The following is a 16,108-nucleotide window of genomic DNA, read 5'->3' on the forward strand; positions in this document are numbered from 1 at the left end:
GGTATTTTCATCCTGCTTTTCATTCTGCTTTCCCAGGTGTTCTGGTTATTATTTACTAAATGGTTAGTCTGTGGTAGTTGCCACTTTCATCATTCCGGGTGACTGCTCTGCTTCTTCTTTTCACAATTAGGGTTAAATGAAGGGAGCAAACTACAAAGAAAAGGAGAGGGGATAATAGTAAAACAACAAAAGAGAATTAAGCATTTCAAGTTTTACATATTTCTGAATTTCTTATTTGGGCGGCATGGTGGCGCAGTGGGTAGCGGCTGCTGCCCTGCAGTAAGGAGACCCGAGTTCGCTTCCCGGGTCCTCCCTGCATGGAGTTTGCATGTTCTCCCCGTGTCTTATGTGGGTTTCCTCCAACAGTCCAAAGACATGCAGGTTAGGTACATTGGCGATCCTACATTGTGCTTGGTGTGTGTCCTGTGGTGGGCTGGGGTTTGTTTCCTGCCTTGTGCCCTGTGTTGGCTGGGATTGGCTCCAGCAGACCCCCCATGACCCTGCAGTTGGGATATAGCAGGATGGATGAATTTCTTATAAATGTAAAAACCATACTGATGTGCTTTTCTGAATGCAGAACAAGAGAAGGGAAAAAGACCAGCTAATTAAATGAAATCAGTTGTTCTCAGTTAATAGTTATCACTGATTGTGAATCTACTCTGAACAAAAATTTGCAGTCAGAGGAGGGGGTTCTGAGTTTGGGAACCACTGTTCTAAGGGGTTATGGAGCCTGATCGACTTCACATGGCGAGTAATCTTTTTCTGAGGTAACTTCATTAACACTTATGCCATATAAAATAAGGGCATGTTGTTGTGTGCCTGGTTGGAAAGATGTTTGCATATTAGGATGCTGGTGAATTTCAGGAGAGGTGGGCATAACAGGTGTCTGAAATAGTCATTGAGAGCCTCACCAAATCCTTTCTATACGTGTAAATGCTGTATACAGGATAAATCCCGTTATACCGAAGTAACGAAATTTTCAGAATACTGTTTGCGGGCCCGGACATAACGTTTACAGAACTTCATGTTAAATGAATGTCGTTTTAACAAAACGTAAACTTCAAGAACAATTTTTGGTCCATTAAATGCCACGAAAGTCAATAATGCGATGCAAATTTCTTAATGCCGCTCCTAAAGTGTCCGCGCCGAGTCTAAAGTACCCTGGAATAGGTTTTCAAAGAGAGAGAGAGACTGTGGCGAAATTTCCGGTCTCGGGCAGTCCCGGCCAGCGCTCAGGCGCCACATCATCCACGTAGCCGAATTCGGAGTCAGTGCGCCACCGAGCGTCCCAGTGGATAGTGGTGACGTTTTCGGATACCTTACTGCTCGAGTTTCGCAGCGCCTCACAAAGTTTACGATGAAAGAAGAATTAACAATCCCGGAAAAGCTGATTCTGGAATAAAGAAAAAGGACATGGCGAAAGCATTTTGGAATCGCGCCTGATCATCATTATCATCTATAAAGTCTCGTTTTCATTCCGTATTTTCATACCTGTATTTCCAACATCTAACGTCTCCTTTCCAAATAAAATATATTTGCAGTTTAAGAAGCGCTGTTTTTTATACAGGTATTGTAAAGCTTGGGTCACTGAGTTGCACGAGAGGCAGGAAGATAAATCCAGGTTTTCAAGGAAAATACAGGAACTGCATTACTGTATAGAGAAGGCAGGTCCTGCCTCAAGACTTCATTCAGACTAGGAGCTGTTAGGAGTCGCGACACGGGCACACGGGCGACCGTCCTGCTTTGGCTCCCATCTTCAGATTAGAAGAACACCAGTAGCTCGGAACCACCAGTCTGGCAGACGCGGTCTGGAGATGACCGATTAGGAGAGTGTGAGAAGGCCACATCAGAGTCCGGTGTTAAATGTTGGTATACGCGGTATGCCTGATCCTCCAGAGGACGACCGATTGCTTTGCTCTTGGTTTACTGTTTATCTGATTTAGCAGAGCAACTGAGCTGTCCTTGCACCGCTGCCGTTAAACATAGCGAATCGCCGGTCGGCCACGGTCACAATTCTACTGTATACGTATTTATCCCCACATTCGTTATAATGAAATATTTTAAGGCCCCGTGAGTTCCGTTATAGCGGGATTGCACATGTATTCTGAAGGGGGTGCTATAGGAGCCGGTGAATGAAGTAAGCTATTTTCACCGTGCCAGAGTCCGGCGTCGGTTCTTTCTTGGTTCTTGGCGTTCTAGATGAGTCCTCGATAGGTAGAAAAGCACGCAGAGATGATCACCCCAGTTGGTGGACTATTTGCGAGGTCTTTTAATGAGAGAACAGTGAATTTACCGCACCAACCATTTCTCCATTTCACTCCTACACCTCCCCTCACCTGTTGCTCCTCCTACCTTTATTTAATCTTTATTAATAATAAACTTTATTAATACTCTTTAACATGACGCACAGCTTACATACGCGTACTATATGTTCTCAGGTTTTATTCCCATTGCATTTCCCTAATCTGTTCCTCGGGCTCGGTGACGTCATCGATGTGAGCCACTCCCACTTTCGTAGTCTTCAAAGAATGTTTCACTGTTAGCTGGTAAGTCCGCTGTACTCTCTGTGTATACTGGAAATAATTGAAATATTTTCAGTTGATCGAGTTAAGCTTTTTTTCTTATGTGAGAGCAATTTTTAATTCGATTTGTATGTTTTTAAGTATTTAATTACTTTAAAATCATTTGGTTATGCGTTCATGTGAACGTTTATTGGCCATTCTACTTGCCTTTGTGTTAAATAGAACCCAACAATTCACGTTCTTGTGGCTTGTTTAACATGTCAGGTATGTTTGTTTCCTTCTTTTGGGACACTTTGCTTCTTTTCTGCTGCCATTTTATGTTTTTTCAGCGCCTCGGTAGACGTGTGTTGAGATTGCAATGTCGCATCGTGTGTCCTTATTCACGGGGTGTAAACTGTGAGGGGCAGAACAGATCGCGGCATTTCACGTTTTTGTATTTTGTTTGTTAACACTTCAGCCGACGTTTGATAAACGTTAAGATACAACGGAGCAGAAGGTCGGGGCCTCGGTTATTCACGGCGGTTTGCACAACGAAACACAACGCAGAAACTTTGGGCGTTCTTCGGAGTCAAAGCCCTGACTGCGTGACACCGGTGACACTGACAGGCGTTTCCAACAGGTCGGCGCCTATGTACATTATGACCGTTAGGTGCGATGCCCATCATCACTACAGAATAATTAATAATAATAGTAATAATACTGCGGTGGGCTGGCGCCCTACCCGGGGTTTGTTCCCTGCCTTGCGCCCTGTGTTGGCTCCAGCAGACCCCCGTGACCCTGTAGTTAGGATATAGCGGGTTGGATAATGGATGGATGGATAGATGGATGGTCCAGAGTATTATACTTAACTTTGTTTTACTATTTTTATTTCAACTCAATTGATTTCTGTAAAGTTTTATCCTCAAATTTTATTCACACACTGCCAGTTAGTGAGCAGTGGGTGCAAATCACCCTAAATGTTAAAGGAGAGCCGCTACTTGATCATTTGTGTGCTAATATACCTTAACAAAAGGATGTGTCCGTGTGTTTGTGTGATATGTCTTGTTTTCTTTCTTTCTTTCTTTCTGTTTTTGTTCAGTTGTGACTCGCTGAAGTATTTTAATGTCTGCTTTGTTTCCTAAGCCTTTGCTATGTTCCATGTGCTTTGTGGGTGGTCCACCTGTCAGTCACCGCCAGGAAAGACCCCCGCCCTATAAATCCACAGGGTCTTCCAAAGTTCCTGGCAGCTTATTTCGAATGCATTGGGGAGTTGGGGAGTTTTCTTGTGTTTTACTGTTCTTTTGTGATTTGTCAGGATTCCTGACTGTTTTGCTCTGTTTTTTGACAGTGCCTTTGTATTGTATACTGGCTCGTGTTCACTTTGGCTTGCCCTTGCTGATAACTCCCTTTTTTTTCTTGTGTGCTCTACAGCACTTCAAGTACTTGTAGAACACTTATGTGAAAATAAATCTTTTATTTTATAAAGATTCTCTGTGGCCCTTTTTTTTATATCTAGCCAAAGTTTTGATTTGATTTCCCTCTTAAGTGGGCATATTTGGAAATGGTTTATGGACTTAACAGTCTGTCTGTGTGTACACTGAGTTTGCTATGTGTCTGAAATTCCTGTAGATGGCACATCATAAACCTCTGTAGTAATTGGATACTGGTATTGCATTTGTCATTCCAACAGACATTTACTCTGCTTTCAGAAATCCCATACCAAATGGCATATAACAGAGACATATGCATTGCATTTGTCATTCCAACAGATGGGGCATCACAAACATTATCCATCCATCCATCCATTTTCCAACCCACTGAATCCTAACTACATGGTCGCGGGGGTCTGCTGGAGCCAGTCCCAGCCAACACAGGGCACAAGGCAGGAACCAATCCTGGGCAGGGTGCCAACCCACTGCAGGACACACACAAACACACACTAGGGCCAATTTAGAATTGCCAATCCACCTAACCCGCATGTCTTTGGACTGTGGGAGGAAACCGGAGCGCCTGGAGGAAACCCACGCAGACATGGGAAGAACATGCAAACTCCACGCAGGGAGGACCCAGGAAGTGAACACAGGTTTCCTAAATGCGAGGCAGCAGCGCTACCCACTGCACCACCGTGCCGCCCTTCACAAACATTAATACTGCTTTTTTGAATCCCATGCCAAATGACATATAATAGAGGCATATGCACTGCATTTGTCATTCAAACAGATGGGGCATTACAAACATTACTGCTTTTACAAATCCCGTTCCAAATGGTATATAACAGAAATGCATGCATTGCATTTGTCATTCTAACAGATGGGGCATCACAAACATTAATACTGCATTTATGAATCCCATACCAAATGGCATCTAACAGAAATGCATGCATTGTATTTGTCATTCTAACAGATGGTGCATTACAAACATTTGTCAATCATTTTGTAATGTGCATAGTCCTGAACAGGGTTGCAATTGGTGCTGGAGCAAACCCTGGACAGGGCGCCAGTCCATCGCAGGGCGAATACGCACACACACACACACACACACACCAACCGCACACTAGGACCAATTTAGTATCACCAATACACCTAACATTCATATCTTTGGACTGTGGGAGGAAACCCACACAGAAACAGGGACAACAAACTGCATGCAGGGAGGACACAAACATTTGTAGTAATGCATTTTATGACAGCACCACAAATGTCTGTGATGCACCATCTGTTGGAATGACAAATGCAATGCATTTTATTGCTACATGCATTATAAAATACATTTTAATGGATGGTGCACTGCTGAGGTCTACGTTGATTACTTAGATTTCAAACCATCTAAGGCGCAGGTAGTACAGCTTGCACCTTGACAACTTGACCAGTGTTCATCCCATCCACCTTTTAACTGGACACCTGCCTTTATTACACCAGCTGTTATTTCCCAGTTTCTTCCTTTTTTTTGGTGTCAATACAGAGATTACAAAATTAGATTGATACATTTTTATGTAGCGAGCATTTGTGTGTGTGACGTTATTTATTGTTCTTTTTAAGATTTTGATCACTTATGTGTATGTTCAGGCCATTATCACCCTTAACATTTACTTATTTGGCTTACGCTTTTATCCAGTACAATTGATAACATTTGAAATACAACTGCTTATTTGTCTTTTAGTATTTAATTTGGAGCAGAACCGGTGAAGTGACCTGCTCAGGGTCACACAGTGTCAGCAGTGGGATTTGAACCCTGCAAACGATGACAGATAAGGGTGCCACTGTGCCCCCAACCCCAGAAACAACTAACAACACAGACAGTCAGGGGTTCAAAAGAGAGGTGTTTATCACAAGATACCTCATGACAGGTTTCTTCCAGGTTCCACAAGCACCAAGACACACAATAGTCTTTGTCTTTTTCCTTCCATCTTGTCTCCGTCCATCCAGCGAGTGTTACCTTCCTTCCTCCCAGCTCTGACTCCCTAGAGGAGACCATGTGACTTCCTTATAGGTCAGACCCGAGGGTACCTTAGTGCCAGGGCATAACGCAAAGGAAGCACATCCGGGTCTGGTGAAAGTCCCTAAATCTAGGGGTCTCAAATCCGTGCAGCACTGACTCGCATGGGACCCAGCAGGGCTGACTGTCAGCACTACAATTCCCATCATGCCCTGCTGGGTTCCACATGGCTATCGTGGTGCTGGGATGCTGCCATGGGGGATGAACATATCTAATTTTAGGAGCTTCAACCCCCCAAAGTTCCCATATCTTGTCTGGGTAAGGGTTGGGATGCCAGCTAATCCCTGTTGGCACTTACAAACCTTAAATTTTCAAGGCCGAAGCCTTTACCAGTATGTCATAATGCCGGCCCTTTTCTAATTCATTAGCTTATAAGTAAATTTTATTCTGAAATTGCTGCTCCCCTTCAGTTTTCAGTGTTATTTGCACCTGTGTCTGTACTGCTCATGGCTAATTGTCCATATTTGGATACAATTGATTAAGTAAACTCCACAAGAATACACTAAAATGAAGTGAATGCTTAAGGATATAGGAAAAAATGAATAAATGCAATTTTTAAAAATTGTTCTTTACTAGCACATATTTCTTAAAGCAAACAAAGAGATGGGAAAAAGAAGAATTAGGCCATTTTGAAAAAAGGTGAAACTATTTATTTGGGAAACTGGTTGGAATGAAAACCTGCAGCCACAGTGCTGCCCCTGGACTGAACTTGGAAACCCCAAAATAAGAGAAATGGCTGAAGATGAGATAGGCACAGACCGAAATCTATCTTTAAAAAAAATTAAAAAATAAAAAAGACAGTTGAGTTTATTGAGGGGTGGCGTGGTGGTGCTGCTGCCTCACAGTAAAGAGACCGGGGATTGCATCCTGCATAGAGATTGAATGTTCTCCCACAATCCAAAGACATGCAAGTTAAGTGGATTGGCATCATTCAAATGGCACTAGTGATGCCCTCTCCAGGGTTTGTTCCTGCCTTGTGCCCTATGCTGGCTGGGGTAAGCTCCAGCCCCCATACACACCCGACCCTGTTCAGGACTAAGTGTATTAGAAAATGACTAGCAAATGTTTGTAATGTGCCATCTGTTAGAATGAAAAATGCAATGCATATATCTGTTATGTGCATCACCCCCAAAGTTGAGGACTAAGTGAGTTAGAAAATGGCTAATAAATGTTTGTGATGTGCCATCTGTTATAATAACAAATGCAATGCATATATCTCTGTTATATGGAGCCCCCATCCTGTTCAGTTTGTAATGGGGCGGCACGGTGGCACAGTGGTAGCACTGCTGCTTCGCAGTTAGAAGACCTGGGTTCGCTTCCCTGGTCCTCCCTGCGTGGAGTTTGCATGTTCTCCCCATGTCTGTGTGGATTTCCTCCCCCAATCCAAAGACATGCCCTAAATTGTCCCTAGTGTGTGCTTGGTGTGTGGGTGTGTGTGCCCTGCGGTGGGGTTGGCGCCCTGTCCAGGATTTGTTCCTGCCTTGTGACCTGTGTTGGCTGGGATTGGCTCCAGCAGACCCCCCGTGACCCTGTAGTTAGGATATAGCAGGTTGGATAATGGATGGATGTTTGTAATGTGCCATCTGTTAGAATGAAAAATGCAATGCATATGTCTCTGTATCTGTTATATGCAACCCCCCAAGCGCCCAGTTCAGGACTAAGTGTATTAGAAAATGATTAGCAAATGTTAGTGATGTGCCATATGTTGGAATGAAAAATGCATATGCACCCCCCACCCCAAAGTTCAGGATTAAGTGGGTTAGAAAATGACTAGTAAATGTTTGTGATGTGCCATATGTTGGAATGAAAAATGCAATTCATATATCTGTTATATGGAAATTCAGGATTAAGTGGGTTAAAAAATGACTAGAAAATGTTTATAGAGTGCCATCTGTTGGAATGGAAAATGCAATTCATATATCTGTTATATGAAACCCACAGTGACCCAGTTCAGGACAAAGCAGGCTAGAAAATGACTGAATTTTGTTTGAAACTTTGAATGAAATACCAGAGGAGCAGCCTGGCTTGTTCCTCTCACGCATTACCACGAGTTCCCCGCATCACCTCTGGACTCGCATTGCTCAGAAGTAAACAAACTTGTCACGAAACCAGCAGAGCAGCTCAGCCAGTCCTGTCTGTAAAGCTCAGCTGCAGGCCAACTGGCGTCGTCTTGGCAGTCACAGCAGAAAAGCGGCTGGCCGGATGTCGATCTTCTGTGACACCCTTATTAAACATTACATCAGTCAGGCAATCAGATGCAAAAGAGCCCCCTTTGGGTCAGGCGGATTGGTCCCTACGTGGTAAGGATGTATGCGTGCTTATGGGAGAAAATAAAATGCCCTCCAGGAAGAGAAATTGCAAGAAAGCCACTCACTGAGCAAATTCTGATACTAAATGCTGAGTACTGGTACTGGGTAGGCCTTCCTTTTGAATGCAAATTAACGTCAGTTCTTCATGGTGTGCGAAGTCAAACAAAATGACACCTTTTATTGGCTAACTAGAAAGATTACAATATGCAGGCAAAATGGAACGATTGGCATAACTTCTCACTACATCCATAATGGCTAACACGGTACAACACCCTCGTACTGGAGTGTCCAACTCCGGTCCTGGAGGACTACAGTGACTGCAGGTTTTCATTCTAACTATCTTCTTAATTAGTGACCCATTTTTTTTCTGCCAATGAGCTTGTTTTGCCTTTGTTTTAATTGACGTGACTCGAACCCCTTAGTCGTTTCTTTTTCCTTAATGAACAATAATGAGACACAAAACAAGCCGCCACACGACCAGCTAACCTGAAAATGAAAGGTAAAGGCCTCGGTCATGTGTGTTTGCTCAGGTCACCGAAACATCTTCATGGTGGTCTTAGAAAAAATAGAAAATTAACCGTCTGCTGTGGAAGAGTGAAAGGAGCAACAAGTCACGATATTCAAGAACGGCTTTAATGAACGGCAAGAACTCGCTTCTCATTAAGAAACTGGTTGGAGTGAAATTGGCCGGAGTTTGACATTCACCCTTTGGCTCGTTTCACGTCTCATTTCTCTTTGGCTGCCATTTAATGAAGAAACGAATCAATTCAAAGGACTGAATCTTTAAAAACAGGGATATTAAAATGAAGGGAAAAGGAGTTAATTAGCAGTGAAAACTGGTCACCGATTAGGACAAGGGTTAGAATGAAAACCTGCAGCCACTGTGGCCCTCCAGGACCAGAGTTGGACACCCCTGCGAGTCTAGTAAGTCAGTTCTCCATGGTGTGGATGTCACAAGAGCCCTTCTGAGATTCTGCTCCCTGTGAATGTTTTTTATGGGTGTGCTCTTATATGGTATCTTTTGTAAATAGGGTCTGTCTTGCAAGAATCTCATGTTTCACGTCCCTGTGAGAGCGTCTCGCGGGTCTTTTAAATGTCTTCCGAGAAGATCATGTATCGTCGCACTGCTTTTCCTTTACAGGATTTATTTTTTATAATAGAGAGAAATGTATTTATTGACACTTTAGAATAAATGTATACTACACATGCGTAGAAGCACATTTCGATAGGCTGCGTGATTCAACAAAACACCGCATTGTCTCCACTAGAGATGGGCGGGGCCTGGGCAGGTGATTGACGGCAGGATATTCACAGCTGTCCTGAGCTCTGCGTTCAAGAAACACCTCGAACTTCCTCGTCAACACCTTCCAGATCCAAAAAGGCAGGTATGAGACTCCTAGGGCATTAGAAATACACAGCATCTCAGACGAAGACGGAAAGGGACAACAGACGCGACGCTGGATGACGATCGAGGCTGCAAGAGTGAAATAGCCCGTCTAGTGAAGTGACTTGGACGGCTTACGGCTTTTACAGCAAAGGGTGATTCTGCAAGATGACACGTGAAATAAACGCGCCCGCTAGTGGGCTTAACTCTACAGAAGAGTCTTAGGGTCACGGAGAAATGAAAAAAAAGTCGCCCTAATACGCTTCCGTGTAACTCCCAGTCGGAGTGTGTCTTCGGTCTTTTTTTTTTTTAACCTTTTAGTGTCGTGTGTTCTCATTCTGGAATCCGAGTCTGAGTAGTGAGAAAAATGCCATATAAATGCAAACAATTATTATTATTATGAACCTGTCTGGACCCGCGAGAGCCCGCTGTTGTGTGTCGCTGCTGGTCAAAGCTGTAATGGATTTGGGCGTGTGCGACTCACCTTGAGCTGCTATGTCCAGAGCCATCCGTTGGAATGACAAATGTAATGCATTTTATGATGAGTCATCTGTTGGAATGACAAATGTAATGCATTTTATGATGAGTCATCTGTTGGAATGACAAATGGCAATGCATATGTCTCTGTTATGTCTCATTTGGTATGGGATTCATAAAAGCAGTGGTAATGTTTGTGGTGCACCATCTGTTGGAATGACATAGCATTGCCATAATAACCGGATGCACACGCGGACACTTATGCTTTTATTGAGGTGGGTTACTGGTTAGTTTAGTTTTGTTTTTTTTTAATCTTATATAATATGTGTGTTTCCAGGGTTGCACAAGAACATCATGCTAACGTAATGAAGCTCGTTTGTAGACATGGGACGATGCCTTCACTTCCTCTGGTGTTTCTAGCTGTGATACTTCATTCTGCAAATAAGGCAGACGGTCAAGGTAACTAACCAAAGAGAATGATGTCCTTGTAAAATAGTCTGCAAAGACCAAGAACACATTTTTTTTACATTTCTGTTCCTGTCAGAAATGTGAAGTGTTTTCTGTTTTATAGCTTTGAGGGAGTTGAATCCAAAGCTGATCACAGAATTGCTCTATCATGTCCAGTTTGTAAGACATGAAGGTTTAAAATGGAAAATAAGTCAATTATTTAGTCTTGAAAAGTTTAAAATTGCACATATGTATGTTTTAAATCAGGGGTGTCCACCTGGATATGGTGTCACGCCTGTCAGTTAATGGTTTCCAGCACATCAGGCTTGACAGAGTGAAGCTTGACATGTCAGCCATCTCGTATTGTGTGTGAAATGTCAAATATCTCTGCACCTGCGCCGGACCGCCATGGACCCGCTACATGCTTCACCATGCACTGTTGATAGCAAAATAAAAGAATTCTGACTTTCTTATCATTCCCACTTTAGGGACCTGCTTGATATTAAAAACATATATTGTGACACTAGAGGGCGCTGTTGCTCCTCTAACCCGATACACCGTGTGCGTCAAACTCCAGTCCTGGAGGGCCTCCGTGTCTGCAGGTTTTCATTCTGATCGTTTTCCTAATCAGTTTTCACTCCTAATTAACTCCTTTTCCCTTCCTTTTAATAGCCCTGTTTTTAAGGATTCAGTCCTCTGAATTGATTTGTTTCTTCATTAAATGGCAGCCAAACAGGAATGAGACATGAAACGAGCCAACGGATGACTAAATTAGAACATCAAACTCCAGCCAATTGTACTCCAACCAGTTTCTTAATGAGAAGCCAGTTGTTGCTGTTCATTAAAGCCGTTATTGAATATCAGGCCTTGTTGCTGCTCTCGTTCTGCCACAGCAGACTGTTGATTTTTTGTTTTTTCGAAGACCACCATGAAGATATTTTGGTGACCCAAGCGGACCAACATGACCGACACCTTCACCTTTCTAAATTTCCAGGTGAGTTGGTCACGTGGCGGCTTGTTTTTTGTCTCATTATTGTTTGGCTGCTCATTAAGGAAAAAGAAACAACTAAGGCAGGAGTCACCAACTCCGGTCCTGGAGGACCACTGTGGCTGCAGATTTTCATTCTAACCCTTTTCTTAATCAGTGACCTGTTTTTACTGTTAATTAACTTATTTTGAATTCATTTTAGGGGTGGCGCAGTGGTAGTGCTGCTGCCTCGCAGTTAGGAGACCTGGGTTTGTTCCCGGGTCCTCCCTACATAGGGTTTGCATGTTCTCCCCGTGTCTGTGTGGGTTTCCTCCGGCGCTCCGGTTTCCTCCCACAGTCCAAAAACATGCTGGTTAGGTGGATTGGCGATTCTAAATTGGCCCTAGTGTGTGCTTGGTGTGTTTGTGTGTGTCTTGTGGTGGGTTGGCACCCTGCCCAGGATTGGTTCCTGCCTTGTGCCCTGTGTTGGCTGGGATTGGCTCCAGCAGACCCCCATGACCCTGTGTTCGGATTGATTCGAATGGATGGATGTTCTTGAAGACCCACACCTCTTAAATTGTTTCTTTTTCTTAATTAGCAGCCAAACAATAATGAGATACAAAATGAGCCAAAACACCTGGTGTCCATCACACGAAATATGAAAATAAAGAAAGGTGAAGGTCTCAGGGATGCTGATCTGCTCGGGACCCCAAAACAGTTGAACAGGGCTGCTCTTAGGAAGAGAAAATTAACAATGTCAGAAATGTCTGCTATTGCACCATGAGGGCATCAAGAAGCCACGAAATTAAAGAACGGGTTTAATTAACGACAAGAATCAGCACCTCATTAAGCAGCTGGTTGGAGTGAAATTGGTTGGAGTTTGAGGCCCTGACTTAGTTGATCTTCTGTTGGCTCCTTCACTTCACACTTGATTTTTGTTTGGGTGCCATTTAAGGAAAGAAATTAAGTAATTCAGAGGAACGAGTTAATTAGCAGCACAAACAGGTCACTCCTTAAAAAAAGGATTAGAATGAAAACCTGCAGCCACGGTGGTCCTCCAGGACTGGCGTTGGTGACCCCTGAACTTAGGGGTCTGAGTTACCTCAGTTAAAATGAAGGCAAAACAAGTTAATCAGCAGCAAGAAATGGCTCACTAGCCAAAGTTACTAAGCCATGTTGGCTTAATTTCAATTTCCTGCAGTATTTGCTGATGATTAATTCATGATGGAGGTAAAATTCAATTTTTCAGAAATCGACGGAATTTCATCTCCTGCGTGAAATGTGTCTAAAGTCTTTTTCTTTCTTTCTCTTTTCTTCTAGAGCCGTTCGTTTGCAGATCCCCAGCAATTGCAGACATCGTCGTTCTTCTGGATGAATCCTGGAGTGTCGGTTTGATTAACTTTCGGGTGGTCCGTTCATTCCTGGAATTGTTTGTCACTGCGTTCTTGGTGGGCTCTGATAAAACTAGAGTGGGTGTGTACTGATGGCCTCCTTTTCTTTGTCAGTAAAGTGGTATAAAAATTTTGAATTTTTACTGTAGATATGCTGATAGGTCATCCATTATCCAAACCGCTATATCCTAACACAAGGTCACGGGTGTCTGCTGGAGCCAATCTAAGCCAGCACAGGGCGCAAGGCAGGAACAAATCCCGGGCAGGGCACCAGCCCACCCACTAGGGACAATTAAGGATCGCCAATGCACCTAACCTGCATGTCTTTGGACTGTGGGAAGAAACCCACGCACACACGGGAAGGACATGCAAACTCCACGCAGGGAGGACCCGGGAAGCGAACCCAGGTCTCCTAACTGCGAGGCAGCAGCACTACCCACTGTGCCACCCTGCTGATAGATAATATACATTTATTTGAATTCTTTGTAATCTAAATGTGAAAATGAAAATTAGGACATGGAATCAAAGCTTTAATGACTGTTACATTAAATACTGTATCTAGGAAAATATTTCTGTTAGATGCGAATAAAGCTTACTGGTTATTGGTCTCTGAGATTAATCTGCGAGTAGCCCGATTGTGTGGCCACGTAAACCCTTCACCGAGTCACACTTGGGGATTTTGCCATCTGCACGTGTCTGTTGCACCCTGTTAGCCAGTGGATGGGCGCTTCACCACATGTAGATAATGGTGGATGTTGAGCAGAAGATCAGGAGTGGTCCGGCCCTGGAGTTCCGTTCTCCTCGTTCCCCATCACTTCACCTCCTTCGAATTACGTTGGTTCTCCAGCCTGATTCAACACCCTTCTCGTCTTTCTTCATTTTATTTTCTTCTTCCACTTCTTCTTTCGTTTCCTTTCACTTCTCCCTGTTTTCACCTTTTTATACTCTTTTGTGCGTGCGGACGCACTAAACCAGGGGTCCTCAATCACAGTCCTGGAGGGCCGCAGTGGGGCTGCAGGTTTTTATTCCAACTCGTTTCCTAATTAGAAAGCAGTCCATGCTGATAATGAAACTTGACATTGAACTATTAAGCTTGTGTTGTGGGGTACAAAATCTGTACATTTTGGTTTATATTTCCATTATATTTTGTTCAAGACAAGATAACAGCTGAACTACATGCAGAAAAAATCAAAGCACCTCTTCTTCCCAGTTATACCTCACTTTTAAAACAGCTGTTCCAACAAAGAAAGGAAGAGATGCTGGTGGCTCAATTACTTGATAACCTGAGAAAGGATGGACATCTCATTATTTTACAGCCTGGGAAAGGAAGACATAACGACACCACAGAGAACATAAAAGAGTTTTATTGTTTGGTAAAACAGACAGTGAATTATCATATCATATCAACAGCCAGCCAATCAGAATATCTAACAATCCCATTTTGCAAAACCCACCGGTAGAATGTTAGAATAAATATGCCTCATCTGAGGAGCGATATAGTAAAGGAAGGAGAGAAGAAGAAGAAGGGACGAAGACGTCACAAGAGAACAGAGTGACGCCAATGTGAAGCTGTTTCAATCTGGTCGTCAGAGAAGTATCATGAACAACTACGAGTCTGAGATCTCAAGCCACCTGCGACATTTATCCTTGTCATCTTTACTTTTTTGTAAGCTTTTTCTAAAGACTATATATATCCAGACTTCACTCTCAATCTTATTTTCTATTATCCTTTGTTCTATTTGGTATTATTATTATTACGTAATAAATACCACACTGCTTTTAACTTTCTATGCTTTGTCTTCATGTCTAAAGTGATTGAAGTAATAAGGTAGATTTCTTTGAGTACCTGGTGCAGCCGGAAGTTTGCCATACGCTCTGTAGCTGCGAGGTTTATTAAGGCTGAGAGTGTGAGCTCCACCCAATAATAGGAAAGAGTAGGTAAAGTAAGACCCCTTTGGTTGATTAATGGCCTATAGCCAAGAATGTTGAGCCTTTGTATGTTTAAATGTATTCCTAGAGACCAAAGTAATATTTAGGTCTGAGATATCATTAAAACATCGTATGTTGTTCGTGCTGATAATAAGTAAATCTCTTGAAGTGCTGAGAGAGTGACAAGTTGTGTTATTCCTAAGGCACTTTTGTGGTTTAAAGTGCCAGAGGTTCACCATCTGTGTGTGTGTGTGTGTCATTCATAGGGCACGTGTATATCTGTGTATGTGTGTGTTAATCTTAAAGTGCAACAGTAGACCAACCCGGTAACAAACTTGACAAGTACACTTACCCTTGAAGAAAAACAGGTCAAGGGTAAGGAGACGAAACTACTACAATAATACAGCTTGTTAATGGTTGCATTCATCCAAGAGAAATCTGAATTGTACTATAGAGTTTCCTTCTGTGAGAACATTATCTGTGTGTTTTGTGGACCAGAATAGATTTAAACTTAATGGGCCTTCCAATTCCCCTCTCATTCATTTCTAAACATTTTTTATCACAGATAATTCATGGTGGGCAGCACGGTGGCGCAGTGTGTAGCGCTGCTGCCTCGCAGTTAGGAGACCCGGGTTTGCTTCCTAGGTCCTCCCTGCATGGAGTTTGCATGTATGGGTTTCCTCTGGGTGCTCTGGTTTCCTCCCACAGTCCAAAGACATGCAGGTTAGGTGCATTGGTGATTCTAAATTGTCCTGTGTGTGTGTATGTGTGCCCTGTGGTGGGCTGGCGCCCTGCCTGGGGTTTGTTTCCTACCTTGTGCCCTGTGTTGGCTGGAATTGGCTCTAGCAGACCCCCGTGACCCTGTAGTTAGGATATAGCGGGTTGGATAATGGATGGATGGATAATTCATGGTAAACCCGTTAGTTGGAGAGCTGCTGGTTTATTGGTTATCTGCATCTCATTATTAATTAAACTTAAATGCAGCTGCTAAAATCTAAAATAGGCAGTTAAGGGTTCTGAATAGTAACAGGCAAGATAACTAAAATTAAGCCCAAAAAACATATTGCTTTAGTGTAGTAAATAAATGGGTTCTAATTAACAAATTGGTTAAAGTGAAAACTACAGACCTCCTGGACTGTAAATGTGGACCTCTGATCTACAAAGTAACTAAAGTTTGTCTTTGATAAATGAAATCACTAACAAGGCAT

The 16,108-nt window shown here is 43.0% G+C and overlaps 1 protein-coding gene across 1 annotated transcript in view; it reads left to right on the plus strand.

Annotated features, from left to right (window-relative positions):
- Positions 1-2,508: 2,508 nt before the first annotated feature.
- LOC120539968 (intercellular adhesion molecule 1-like) overlaps positions 2,509-16,108 on the plus strand; it is a 115,496-nt gene continuing 101,896 nt past the window's right edge. The window contains exons 1-3 of the mRNA XM_039770375.1: positions 2,509-2,546; positions 10,504-10,625; positions 12,901-13,053. Coding sequence (XP_039626309.1) covers positions 10,532-10,625; positions 12,901-13,053 — 247 coding nt within the window. The 5' untranslated portion in view covers positions 2,509-2,546; positions 10,504-10,531. The remainder of the gene's footprint in view (positions 2,547-10,503; positions 10,626-12,900; positions 13,054-16,108) is intronic.

The sequence above is a fragment of the Polypterus senegalus genome, chromosome 12 (genome assembly GCF_016835505.1).
Source record: "Polypterus senegalus isolate Bchr_013 chromosome 12, ASM1683550v1, whole genome shotgun sequence".
Taxonomy (NCBI): Eukaryota; Metazoa; Chordata; class Cladistia; order Polypteriformes; family Polypteridae; genus Polypterus; species Polypterus senegalus.